The sequence below is a fragment of the Perca flavescens genome, chromosome 12 (genome assembly GCF_004354835.1).
Source record: "Perca flavescens isolate YP-PL-M2 chromosome 12, PFLA_1.0, whole genome shotgun sequence".
NCBI lineage: Eukaryota > Metazoa > Chordata > Actinopteri > Perciformes > Percidae > Perca > Perca flavescens.
In genome coordinates this window covers 3,913,405-3,927,063 of record NC_041342.1, presented here as the reverse complement: position 1 = coordinate 3,927,063, position 13,659 = coordinate 3,913,405, and the positions used below count along the sequence as shown (strand labels likewise).

At 42.4% G+C, this 13,659-nt stretch overlaps 1 protein-coding gene across 3 annotated transcripts in view; it reads right to left on the bottom strand.

Moving 5' to 3' along the window:
- Positions 1-1,061: 1,061 nt before the first annotated feature.
- The window catches only part of gpc5c (glypican 5c), a 113,648-nt gene continuing 101,050 nt past the window's right edge, over positions 1,062-13,659 (bottom strand). For all 3 annotated transcript variants that reach the window (XM_028594154.1, XM_028594152.1, XM_028594153.1), the window contains one exon: positions 1,062-3,401. In XM_028594154.1, the coding sequence (XP_028449955.1) occupies positions 3,214-3,401 (188 nt within the window). In that variant the 3' untranslated portion in view covers positions 1,062-3,213. The remainder of the gene's footprint in view (positions 3,402-13,659) is intronic.

The window sequence follows — 13,659 nt, the reverse complement described above, 5'->3', positions numbered from 1 at the left end:
TCACGTCTTCTGCACTCTCACACTCCCCTCTGCCTCTATTCCTGGTGCAAACACGGACTGATATGTTTAGCCGGAGCGCTTCCTGGATGCAAATAGAGAAGGTCAGACTGAGAAGGCTATCCCTGCCTATGCCCTCATAACTCACAGTCCAGTATGGTCAGGGAAACAGTGATGTGTTTTCAGGGACAGGAAGCAAGCCAGTGCAATGTAATCATCGTAACGAAGTCTTCTCGGTTTGAAGTAGTTCAACATTTTGGGAAAATATCACACTCCTTTTTTGCCAAGTGTTAGATGATAAGATCAATACCACTCTCATGTCTGTTAGCTAACCATGGATCTTAGGCTAGGAGGTGATTGGCTTAGCTTAGCACTAAAGCAGAGAGAAACAGATGGCTGGCTCTTTCTAGTTCAAAAATAAACTTTCTAGCACCTCTAATGCTCACTAACGTGCTGATATTGTTTCTTTAATCCATACACAAATATGCAACAATATGTAAAAAAATTAATACATTTTGTGATTTTATAGGATGTTTAATGCTGTAATTATCATTTCTTGGCTGGGCGCAAGTGACTTCCTGGAGTCTTACGTATCAAACGAGATACAATGTGTTATGCATTAGAGGTGCTACTAGGTAATTATTGGTAAGAAAGCAAATTAAGTGTACTTCTCAAATTGAGTGGAATTATTCTTTAAAAGGCTCAGAAAGTATCACTGGATGTGCATAACGTGGCCACCTCACTGTTTAATATTCCACTTTGAGGACAGGGGCTTTTTTGAGTGATGTCAGCATGAAATATTTAACAGCCTGCACACCTAGACCTGTCAATCAAGCGGTCTGTACAAGCCCACACAGTCATAAGAAGAGGACCATAGTGCATTAGGTGTGTAGGATATTTTCCAAGCAAAACTCTGATTTTTATCAATGTCTATTGTGACGGATACTCTTTAAGGAGAGGCTATTGAGACAAGCAAAGAAACAGAGCAGCTTTAATAGACCTCAGCCGCACTGTATCATACCGATACAAAAAGAGACCAAATGAGACACAAAACAAATGGCGAGTGACTTAAAATATGTACATTTATACACATGCGAGGGTAAAGGGCTGTAAGTGATCTGTGGGTGCAGTGAACGACAGTCATGAACAAAAACATACATGGTGGAAATCATATGAACTAAACAAATGTGGTTACAGAACACAAGATGTGACACATTAAAACTGCCAAAACCTTACGTAGCTGCAGTCATCTCCATTCTTCATTTACTGCCATGCTTTAATGTATAATTACCATATATTTATATGCAAGTAGTTAAGCATCCTTCTTCCACTTTTAGGCTGAGTCAACGGTGAGTTACTTTTCAGTCGGGAGAGGAAGAGTAGTTTACAACACAGGCTTGTTATTGGAAGAGGTATTTCACTGCACATAGACCCATGTAAGTGTATAGACCTATTTAGCTTAGATACTGTATCTGTGTAGCTTTTAGGCATTATCAGGTTTAATACTGTATCTGCATAGCATTGACCATGCATTCATTCTCTTTCACACAGGTACTTTACTGTACCAGTACATCAACCATTCACTTCTACACAAGAGAGAAAACAGGTATATAGAGGATAGCTTTTTCACATAGCTTTTTTTTAACTTCCCTTTTGCTCCATCCCCATGAGGAATCATTTAAAACACAGAAGGATGTATTTTGTTGGAATTCCAAGGAATGGTCTGCTTAACAGTGAGTGAAGAGACATTAGAGCTCTTTGGCAAAATGTATAATAAATCCACAAAGAGGGACTTGTGGGACACAGTGGCTACCACTATATTGGACAATAGATGCACCCAACTTTGTAAAAAATATTCTACGCATGTCTTTTTGTGTGTGTGCATGTGTTGGATCTGCAACCCAACCTTCCTCTTGTTTTCAAGTTCCAGAGAGAGATGAAGATAATACCTAACGTTACACCATCAGAGAGATGTAATGGAAAAGGCAATATAAGCGTTTTTGATGCTTTCCGAAGAAGGGCCTGATCCTACTATAGCATTTTTGATAACTCGTTAGGTTATTCATGCATTATTGTGCAATTCAATGTGCAAACACACAAAACTGGATGCACAATAAACATTAGTAAAATCAACAATGTACAGGCTACATCCAAAATTTATCCATTTATGTCAATGGCTTGAGCTGGAAAATGATGTGAATTCGTGCTTTATTTCTTACAGAAATTAAATCTCTATAGTTTTTTTTTGCATCGCTATATATGTAGCAGACAAGCACAGTCCATTCATAGCTAAGGAAAATATTCTTCAGCTCAATCAGTTAAGAGCTTTTTGTTGAATCAGAACCTCATACACTCCATCAAATCTTTCCACCTATATACAGTTACATACTATACACACCTAGTTTGTCTGCACAATGTGTTCAGCCGTGCAAGTGTGCCCGCCCGTGCTCTACCTGTGAACTCATTACATTTTAATCCCGCGCCAAGGTACACAGTCATTAGAGTATATCAAATCTGCTGTTCTGGGCCAGGCACCTGGGATTGATCTATCAATCTATCATGCATTCCTTAATCCTCGAAAAGAAAATGAGTTGAGTTTTCAAATGATCTGAATTCTTCTGCCTGGCTGGCGAAATGTGCAGTGGCCGTGAGGAGTTTTTTTTTTTTTTTTTTTTTTTTTTTTTAGCCAGAAAGGATAAGTAAAAACCAACAGCAGAAAGAGAAGATGGCTGCATTTTTACTGTAACGTTATATGTGAAACAAAATATGAGTCTGTATATGTGTAAGCGCTTTTAAGTAAAAACAGAATGATGCAGTCCCATTCTGAACCACAAAGGGTGTGATTGTGTGAGTGGTGGTGGGGCTGTATTAGCGTCTTTATACACAAACGTCTAGCCCCAACAGCCAAGAAGAAGCAGCTGGCTTAATCTTCGTAGATGAGCGTGCATGAGATTAGCTTGTGCGCACACCCACGTTGGTGCAGGACTACAAGTTGCTGCAAGAGGCTCCCGTCTACAGCCTCCTACAACGTTGTCCTCTTCTCTTCCACACCTTGCCTTGCTTTCCATTTTTCCATCATTACCATCCGTTCGAGTACGTTGAGGACAGGAGTAAGGATACTATGCGTGATATGTATATGATATGAGTGTCTCTGTGCGTGTATGTGGTTCCTAAAGGGGGCAGATGTCGGCAGTGGATTCACAGAGGGCGCTGGCATCAGAACAGGGTCCACTGCAAGCAAAGTGCAGCAAAGAGCAGCGCAAGGCTCCAGGGCCGTGCCCAGCTGGCAGGCGCCGAGCCCCCTATCACTTTTACTGGGGGGGGCTTGGAAGGGTTCTCATGTGGGCTGTCACCTCCAGGCTGTCTCCCAATGGACTTTCCTTCACTGGAAGCTTCTGGATGTGCTGTGAGAAACATAAACAGATAGAAAGAGAGAAACAGGAGGAGAGAAACAGACACATATAAATGGTTTGGCTCATTCCTGTAATCATGGTAATCTGCTTTAATGTCCTGAAGTCCATTAGGCTTGTAAAATTGTACATAAGGGGCTCATCATCATCCAATCACCATTCCCATCATCTCCTTTCAAGGGTTTTCAAAAACAGTCAGACATAGAAATTATGTCTGATTATGTCTGTTAACAGATTAAAAATGAGTTCATATGTACATCAGAAGAAGCACAGCTGTGGGTGTTTCTGTCGAAAGCACCAATTATTTATTTCAACGAGTGCTTTAAAATATTTGGAATTAATGCATTTAAATGCAGTGCTACTGTTTTTACTGTTCAGCTACCCACTCGCTTTTAAATCCTTTTGTCTAAGCTACACGCAACAAACCTGTGCCACTATACACCGCCGCATGGGACACAATCAAATAAAAACTGAACACCCACTTTGTCACCTTCCCACATATCATGATGGAGGACTGACTGGGTGTCTAATCTCCAGCAGCAGATGATGGACAGCCCTAACTGTGTCATTACAGCCAATGAGAGATAAATCAGGGCGATGAGGGTAGGGCAGACATTAAGCAACCATTTTGTCACAGTCACCCGCAAACACACATATAATGTTACACACACAAACGCTTTTCTGCTGACATCGGTGAAATCCCAGCTTCCCTTAAAGAGGACTTCACTCATGCCTCTACCCCTCGCTGTCTCTCTCAAACTTAATCATCACCCTGGCTCTGAACACATCTCTTTCCTCTCTTCATCTCACTTCCCTCTGGGATGCGAGCGTGTGCTCAAAAAATCAAAAGGAAATTATTCCTTCTGCTCATTACCCATCTGTCTTTCCATTCCTCTTCATGGATCCCAGAAGGACCCAACCCAGCCCAAGCTGTGTACATCAATTAAACAGATTACAACCCTCAGCACAGCAGAGTGCACCACACGCTCTCAGTCACCACTTAAGTTAACCTGCATCACTGAGACCTTACAGGTGTCATACATTTAGTATGGGCCCATGTGCAGGAGATAGGGGCTTTGCACACCTTGTGTGAGTTCCTAGAGAGGGACAGGGTGAAATCAATGAGGCCTGGTCCCAATGGATGCAGAAAGAAACCAATAGAGACAGGGGTGGAGGATAGAATGACTGTGTGTTGTGATAAGTACTGACAGCGCCAAAGCCCAGTGTCAAAATGTCTTTTTAAGCTGTCACTGTCACAAAAAAAATGGCCAAGTCTGCAATGATTCCCACCAGCGTGTGTAAAACTGATCTGTCTAGCATTCAGTTGACTTGACTGTCAAGCAACTTGACAACCAGGTGTGTGATACGTTTTAAGATATTTCATCCATATGAAATGTGAAAAATACATTAAACTCCAAGCAAGAGCTTTAATTTCTGAATCACTTCTTCGCCAATATAAAAGTAGACAATGTATTGCTCTTTTAAAGCTGTCATCCAATAAGATTGTTTTTTCTCCTTTCACACTTCCATAATCAAATGTTTTTAATTTTTAAGAATGTATTCTTTTGTAAAACTGAGAATGCATATCAACCCATCCCTACTTTACACTTGGGTTTGTATGTGTGCATGTGTATTCATGTGTGAATAGGGCTAGGCAGGGATCTAGAGAGAGTTGTGTTTTCCGTGCCAATGGTTTTTGTTGTTCCAGTAGACAATAGACAAAGACATCATTTATCCCAAATCAGATTGCTGTTATTGTTTCAATGGAAATGGGCTGCATCTCATCAGGGAGATGTCAGAAAACAGCATTTGAATGGGCCAACACAACACTAACAGTACTCACCGCAGGCTAAGCAACTGGCTAATCAATGGAGCAGGTCCTGCCAGAACAACCAATAACGACAGAGATAACGGCACTGCCAACTTGTTAAAGTGTTTTTGTATATATATATAAATAAAGGTAGGCATTTTGGAATGCATGAAGTTGGACTGCTTTGTGATCTTTGAAATAAAAATGGATGCAATAATATGAAGTTACATTAGTATACCCATTCAAGTAATCATCCAACTAGGTCCATTTTAAGGCAAAGCAAAACTAGGTGATTGCCTAGAATGCCACCAGCTGGGAGGGGCATAAAAGAGAAGAAATGAAAGAGATATTTGAGTCATTTACCTTATGTTTCATTTACTTTTAAATGCCTAGTCCTTTATTTATAAACAACAGCTCACAGAACACTATACACCGAGGCGTACAGATGTATTCTGAACTCAGTAGACCAGGATAAGACCTTGGAAAAGACCCAGACGATGTACAAGAGATAGTACATTTTCTAGTATCCCCCACAATGAGATGGAGGACATGCCTGGGAAAATTATGCTTGAACTGTCCTCATACGCTGCTGTTGTGATCTGGACCCAAGAAGTGTCCAGAATTCGATAGATGGATGAATGTTGCAGTGGTACTGTGATAGATCTGTTTGACATACGTCTTACACTGAGAATGAGGATAAGACTTATAAATAGATTTAAACCATTCTTAAAGGTCCAGTGTGTAACGTGTTTAGTTGTTCATTATCAAAATCGGTGTTGTCCTTTTTCATGAATATTTACCTCCACCATCAATTCCAAGTATTCCTATTTGCTTGAAATTTTACATTTGCATTCACATGAACTGGGGTAGACGCTCCATATTCATGCGCCATCTTGAAATATGATAGCTGGTAAGGGACATACAAGACATAGACCTACTGCTCCATCTTTCACGTTTTCGCTGTCCCATGATAAACTCACAGGTGCTGCTAATGCTGCTAATTTTTATTTGAGATCTAACAAAATATTATATATTGCGATAAGTGTGAAAGTTATGTGATTATAATATCTATCACACAATACGTATATGTTTATCATTATGACATTTTTAACCATATCAACCAGCAAAAGTTGAAAATAATTTAATTGTTAAAAAAAAAACTGCTGTAAAAAAAGCTGTAGAAACTTGAGAAAAATAACATTGCATTGTACTAAGTCCCTAAAAGCAAGCAACCACTTGAGGTACAAAGAAATGAAAAACCAGGAGGGCAGGAGGATAATGGAATGTGATGTTGTTGTCATAATGAGACAATGTAAGCACATAAGCCGTGCTTCATAAGCTGGCTCATGTGTAAATCCCCCAAATATGGTGAGGGAAAAAAAAGGGGAGAACAAGCAAGACAGAAAAACAGAGGGCGGGCAGGAGTGAAAAATGACGGAGAGGGTTAGAAGAGGAAGGAAACGGTTAGATTGGCTTTTCAGTATGAGGATGAAGATCCATCGTCACTCGAATCAAAACAGATGGAATCAATCACCACGGGCGACTTCAAGGCTACGCGATGGCACGCCGACATGCTTCTCCCATTACAACAACAGTCAATGACATATGTTCCCCACCAGTAAAAGACAAATGTGATTTGATTGGTAAAACGCTTTATAATAGGCGACAAACAGTGACAGAGAAAAACAGGGTGACAGAAGCCCGAGAGACAAATAGAACTGGAGTGCTAAGAGGTCTGAACAAGACCACAGACTTTTATGTCTGGGAAGAAGTGTGTAATGTGTATTTATGTGTGTGTGTGTGTGTGTGTGTGTGTGTGTGTGTGTGTGTGTGTGTGTGTGTGTGTGTGTGTGTGTGTGTGTGTGTGTGTGTGTGTGTGAATCAAATACTAGCATAAAGAATGGGTTGTGGAAGCTTTCATTTGTCATCAAAGCCTGCAGTGGACATGGTCACAGAGAGGAGGAGGATGGGGGATCATGTCACTTTGTACATCTGCACATCTAGCACTCTGATATATAGTAACACAGTCCAAGGAAGCAACACAGCTCCACCCCAGCCTGTAGCTTGTTTAAGAGGGATGTTCTGTCTTCTGCCACCTTGTTGAACTCTGTGTTGGCTAAGTGTGTGAGAAATGGTTCACAGTGTCCTTTGCCACTAATGCCTCTCCAGATGGGCAGATTTGTGTGTTTTGAGGAGCAACAACAGCTGCTTCTAACAAGCCTGGCCACAGCCCCGAAGAAGAGGTGGACCTCGGGCTCTAGCCAAGAGGAAGGAGGGATGGCCGGGGAGGGAGGGAGGGAGAGAGGAAGGGAGGAGTGAGGGTTAGAAGGTGAGTGGGAGGAATGATAAACATCTTGGCCATCATTCTTTGGAACAATTCTGAGGGACAGAAATTTGCAGGATGGTTCTTTGGGCAACCATGTACATTTTTGTTTTTTACTTCTACTTTCCTCCCTCTCTGTCTCTTTCCTTCTCTCTTCTCGGCTTCTTTCGGTTAGCCAGCACATATCCACTGCTGCCACACAGATTACATCAAACCTATGCAAAGGGAAGAAACAAACAATCCTCCCTCTGTCTTCAACTGATAAGATTTAATCTCTCTTTTCCTCAGCACGTCATACATACTGCACTGTAGACGAGAACACACACAGAGACAGCAAAAATGCACACAACATACATGTACGCACAAAAACATGCTTATACACTCTGAAGAAACAGTACTAGGGCAACGGGGACAAACCCAATGAGTTAACCTTGGAAACTAATGGTCCACATGTGTTGTGCATGGCTGTGTGTGTGTGTGTGTGTGTGTCTGTCTGGTGTGTTGTGCAAGCTTGCATGGAACTCTTGACTGAACACATAGCTGCAGAGCTGTAATCCAGTGAGGAATGGTGCTACTGTATACTGGGGCTTAGCAAGTTGCCACAATATATGCTATCAAGATGAAAAGGCAGCTTTTCAAGGCTCAACATGGACTTATATCCATTACAAACATCAATGTGTGTTCTATTCAATTCAATTGTGTTTATTTCTTTTTTTTATTTTACTGACATAAGATCAGCCCAGAATTGTGTTGTAGTGCCTTAGTTTAATTACAGTGTAAACTACTTCTGTCCAGTGTAACTTAACTCCACGCAGAAGTTACATGTGTACTGTAAATAGAAGACTTTAACCTGTTTATCATATGCTTCAAAGCACCTGTGGCAGCTTTCACTCATCTACATGCTCTGTACAATTATAAACATGGTCAGAAGGTGGAGGTTTTATTCATGGCACATCAAGGGAGTGTGGTGGAGGTGGGTGGAGGTCAGCAACTTCCTTCTCACTCTTATTCTCACCATCTTCCTCTCTCCCTGTCTTGGACCTTCAGGGTCTGCTCCTTGCTAAGCAGTTGATGGGAGACGGATGCAAGGGCGGGGGGTGGGGTTGTAAAGCAGCTCATGGGCCTGGGATTTGACAAGGCCACTTGATCTGCCTCACGGTGATGTTTCATTAAGTGAGGCAGACCTTTGACACCATTTTTTTTCATAAATGTAAGCATGGATTTGCGCATGCTCATGGTGCATGCACACACACTGACGAGCATGGTGTTTGAAATTAGCAGTGAGACAATACTGTGTGTGATTGGGAAGTCACCCCTCTCCACACTGTGTGCTCGCTTCCAGTTAAAGACTTGTGAGATTGGGCAACTGTTCCTCTACTGAGACAGCTCTGCCAAGGGGCTGAATAATGACACTGTTGATTTGCTGGATCAATCCTTATTTGCTGTAAAACAAGATCTTTATGCAATAGCCAATATGTCTGTGAAACGTGGGCGCCAGCTCACCATTTCTCAAATGCAGTGAAGTAAGAAAAAATTATTTGTATCATTCATCTCCGTCATTAACAGGGGACGGAGCATTTGCCTCTGATCCAACCTGATGTGAGACCTTTGCCAGATATTTGCTACCTGCCATCTATCCCTTCGAGAGCCACAGTGTCTCTGTTTCCCAAGTGAAGAGAGAGAAGAGACACAGATGTGGTCCACTACTCCCTTTTGGTATAAGCACATATTTCAAAGATGTTTTAAAGTTTCGGGGTAGATATATATATATATATATATATATATATATATATATATATATATATACGTATGCCACTTTGTGTAGATAGACTGAGTGCTGGCCCCTATTTGGTGTTCAAGAATTTTAAGTTATACAATACTGATACATAGAGGACTTAAACCACATATCCATTCAGTGACCATTCTTACTCTCTGGTTGCAATATTATCATAATTTTCACACAACACACGATTTGAATGCATGAGGAGGCTTGTGCATACCTCTTGGTGTGTATGGGAATATACACACCAAGAGGTATGCACAAGCCTCTTTGCATTCTTGGGTAAAGCCAGCATTACTAGGAGACAGAGCTATCAGTCTGTCTCCGATCAGACCTTTGGACACCAATAAAAGACTGATGCTGCTCTTGGTGGCTATGGATCACGGGTGTCCTGACATTGTTTGGTACAGCTGGAGAATGCTAAAACTCTCTCTGGGTCACTATGTTTTTCAAGGCTTCCCTTTCACTGTCTTACACACACACACACACACACACACACACACACACACACACACACACACACACACACACACACACACACACACATATACCGTCCCAAGCACTCACACGTTTCCTTATCTCTTTTCACACACAGCTTCTTACAAAGAGCGGTAAGGTTAGAGGGTGGAGAGAAGGGGAGGATGCATTCACACAGTTCATTACTAGCCATCCATCTCTGTGCTGTTTTTGTCCACGACTTACTCTTTATGTGGTGCCATGCCAGGCAGGGGCTCCTCGCCCCGTCAAACTAATCTCCCTATTCCGTATTCTAACACACACACACACACACACACACACACACACACACACACACACACACACACACACACACACACACACACACACACACACACACACAAACTCCCATCTCTGGGAACTGTCCCTCTGGTTCACAGGCAACCTATATAGGGAATCCAGGACTGGTCCAGGGTCTCTGGCACGCCACTCAAGGGGCAAAAATACAGGGGCACCAGTGGGGAACACATCTTAGCCTACAGCTAACCTAGCAACGGGCACAGCAGCATGGCAACTCCAGAGCAGGGATCAGTGGAATGGAATCTGCCCAGTGCGATTCTTGGCTGTACTAGACTATTAAGCTCCTTTGCAAGATTAAGATTTACTCCCCTATACACACACACAAACACATACACACCGAAACAAATAGGGAAAGGGGGCCCTGGGAGGACAGTGACCTCCACCAGTCAATGTGACACACTCTCGAGATGGAGGGGAATCCTGACGAGGAAGCAGCTTCTATGCAGTAGAGAAGTTAAAGGCCCAGTGCAACTCCTCAGTCTCACACACAGATTCACGTTGCACATCACATTCCCCACCAGAACACGGATTTTGGATATAAGTGCTCAGTCACACACACACACACACACACACACACACACACACACACCTAACACTACATCTGCGTGCACTTGCATTGGCAGGTGTCAGGTTGTCCTTGTGGACAGAGAAGCGTGAAGGGTGCAGACTGTCATATCTTTTTGCAATTTCCCTCTCTCACACACATGCTTGAACACACTTCACTGCCATCCATTGTAGTCGAGAAGAAGCAATAATCAGGTAGCAGCCAAGAGACGCTGTCAACGTGTGTCTCCTGATATAACATTTCACACGTGGATCCCTCCGCCCTGCCACTGGAATCAGCCAAGCACAGAAGTCTCAAGTTGCATGCTTCCACCTGTTCTCACACGGTTTCTCTCTGTGATATTGTGTGTGGTCTTACCTTGAGTATCGAGAATCGAAAAATGACACATTCAACCCTTCAGAGCTTGCTGTTGATGTTCAAGTGACACTAAGGGCTGTACGGCCTGGAGTACGGAAAAGATGCTTTAGTGTGTGCGAACTATGATTAGGGTGCTACTTGCTCAGTGACACCAAGGAGCAGCAGCAGTGCCCACACAGAAGTAAAATGCAGAAAATAGAATGAAGTCTTGTGTCGCTCCACGTGACTGGCCCCCTCTCAATTAAACTGATCTAAGTGATACTTGCCGTTTCAACTTCAAAGTCAGAATTCTGTGTGGGAATAAAAAAAAAGAAAGTTGTGATGTTATAAATGTTTGATTTTGTGGGGGTGAGTCAAATACTTTGATGTAAACTCTTGGTTGCATAACTGACTGCAACTTCAGAATCAAATTACTCAGAATGGTGCACTAAGTACGCTGTCAGTGACCCTTCCTAGTCTAGGGCGACCAGACGTCCCGAAAAATTTGGGACATTACCGAAATCCAAGCAGTTGTCCCGAATCCTGCACCTAATTGTCCCGAAAATTAGAGCAAAGTCTCAAGAGTAGTTATAGTCTGATAGAACATTAAAAACTGTTCATGGTGATTGACTCATCCTGCGGCCAACTCCCGTCGGCTGCTCATTGGCGGCAACAGTACGTAGGCCCCATGTAGGTGGCTAGGCACGAATTTTGATACCATGCATTGCTTTTTTTTATTCATGCATTCATTCATTGTTGAAATGGAGGCTCATGCTGTCCCGGGACCCGATGAACACATAGCAAAAACGTCTCTGCAGGTGCCTGGACTGATGTGAGAAACAGATGCTCATTTAACATGGTCCGCAGCGAAATTTAAGTAAAAATGGATTAACAAATGAGCTGTGCAGAATTCCAAAAACTCTTCATGGGAAAGCCGAGAGTGCCGGCAGTGGTGAAATATGCCAGCACCGGGCCTCCAGCGCAACCCAATCTTAGGAGGTATAGCTTTAGTGCATTTAAACTTTTGTTGTTTCTGTTATTTTATACGCACTAAGAAAATACAACATTTCATGTTATAGAGTAGATGAAGAGAGCGCAAGTTGCAGCTATGAGGCCAGGGAAAGTGCACGTGCAGTCATGAAAATAATAAATAATTTTGGTGCGGAGTTTTGAAATTCATGTTAAGTGCAGGCAGCAACGAGAAGGAGAGATTGGATTGGTTGTTGCTGACGTTAAAGCACAGTCATTGTGTTTGTTTTTATTTGTTTTCAGAATGACACTTAAGTTCATGATTTTAATGATTTGTTTTTTGGGGTTTTCATGCATTCAAAATAATAAATAATTTTGGTGCAGAGTTTTAAAATTCATGTCCCCCCCCCCGTCTCATCCTGAATTTTACCCATTCTCATCTGGTCACCCTATTCTAGTCTGATCTGTAATCAGCTGAAGCAGGGAGAGGTCAGTCCTCTTCCTGCCCTCAGGCCTGACAGCCTGTTCCAGGTTCAGCTCTAATTGCCACATCAATTATGGATAAGGGAGAAGGGCTTTGTTGCTCTCAGCGCTGGTCAATAGGATAGGCCTTTAATGTAGTGACTTGTCCTGCATGCACGTCCCTTTGATGTATACATGTATATAAAGCTGCACACAGACTTGGACTGCAGGTAGTCAATACAAAAACTGGCTCATTGCTACCAACCTTCATTATCTGCGCACTCATGCAATCCTTAAGCACCTCTGTTATTTGAAACAGATACTCTGATCGAGGTTTTGCCTTTAAAACAAAAGTTTGCATCTTTTGAGCTTGAGATAGAAGTGGCTGTCTGGGAAAATCCCAGCCCAAGTCCTCCCATGCTTTCTCTCCTTCTCCCCTCACCTAGTCTGTATTTCCCCTTGCATACCAGGCTGAGCTGAGACAAAGAGGATCAGACTCATCCCTGCTTATCCTTCTACTGTATTTTTCAATATCAGTGGAATGTCTGCTTTTATTTGCTCAGTGCAGTGTTACAGCAGGAATGCCAGTTTATGTGTTGGAAGCCAGGGTTGGGCTCCAGGCGAGTCAAGAAAGTCAACGGGGTCACTCACACAGCTCTCGCCCCCAAATCTCTTCCCCCCCACCATCCTCACACCAATCTCCATCCCAACCCCCAGCAGAGAAGCCCAGGTATGGGCATTAATAAAGCAGCCCAAACAAACTAGTGCCAACACTAAGTTGCCTCGTCTGTAGGTCTGTCTGTTAGTGTGTGTAGCCAGCAACTGATTATTTCCACTAATTCATTGAGTACTGATTCAATTTAAATCCAATGACAACCAAAAGGTTTGGTCATAGCCTGACGGGGGCAGGGGTGGAAGAGTGGTGTGCAAGAGTTTTTTGTACCCAATAAAATTAAAATCATATCCATTGAATTTGCAGCTTTCAATAAAGAAAACTTTATGAGTCTGGACATCGTCTTTAAAATGCCATTTACTGCTTGGAAACGTGCACATGTCGTAAGAATTTCTTGTTATATTAGTGAATAACAGCTCCTTCTGCGACACTGTAGTTAAAACTTTTATGCGGCTACGGTATGAGAGCACTGAGTCACTAGCAGTCCTTGTTTCTCTGCTGGTAAACTTCATTTATAA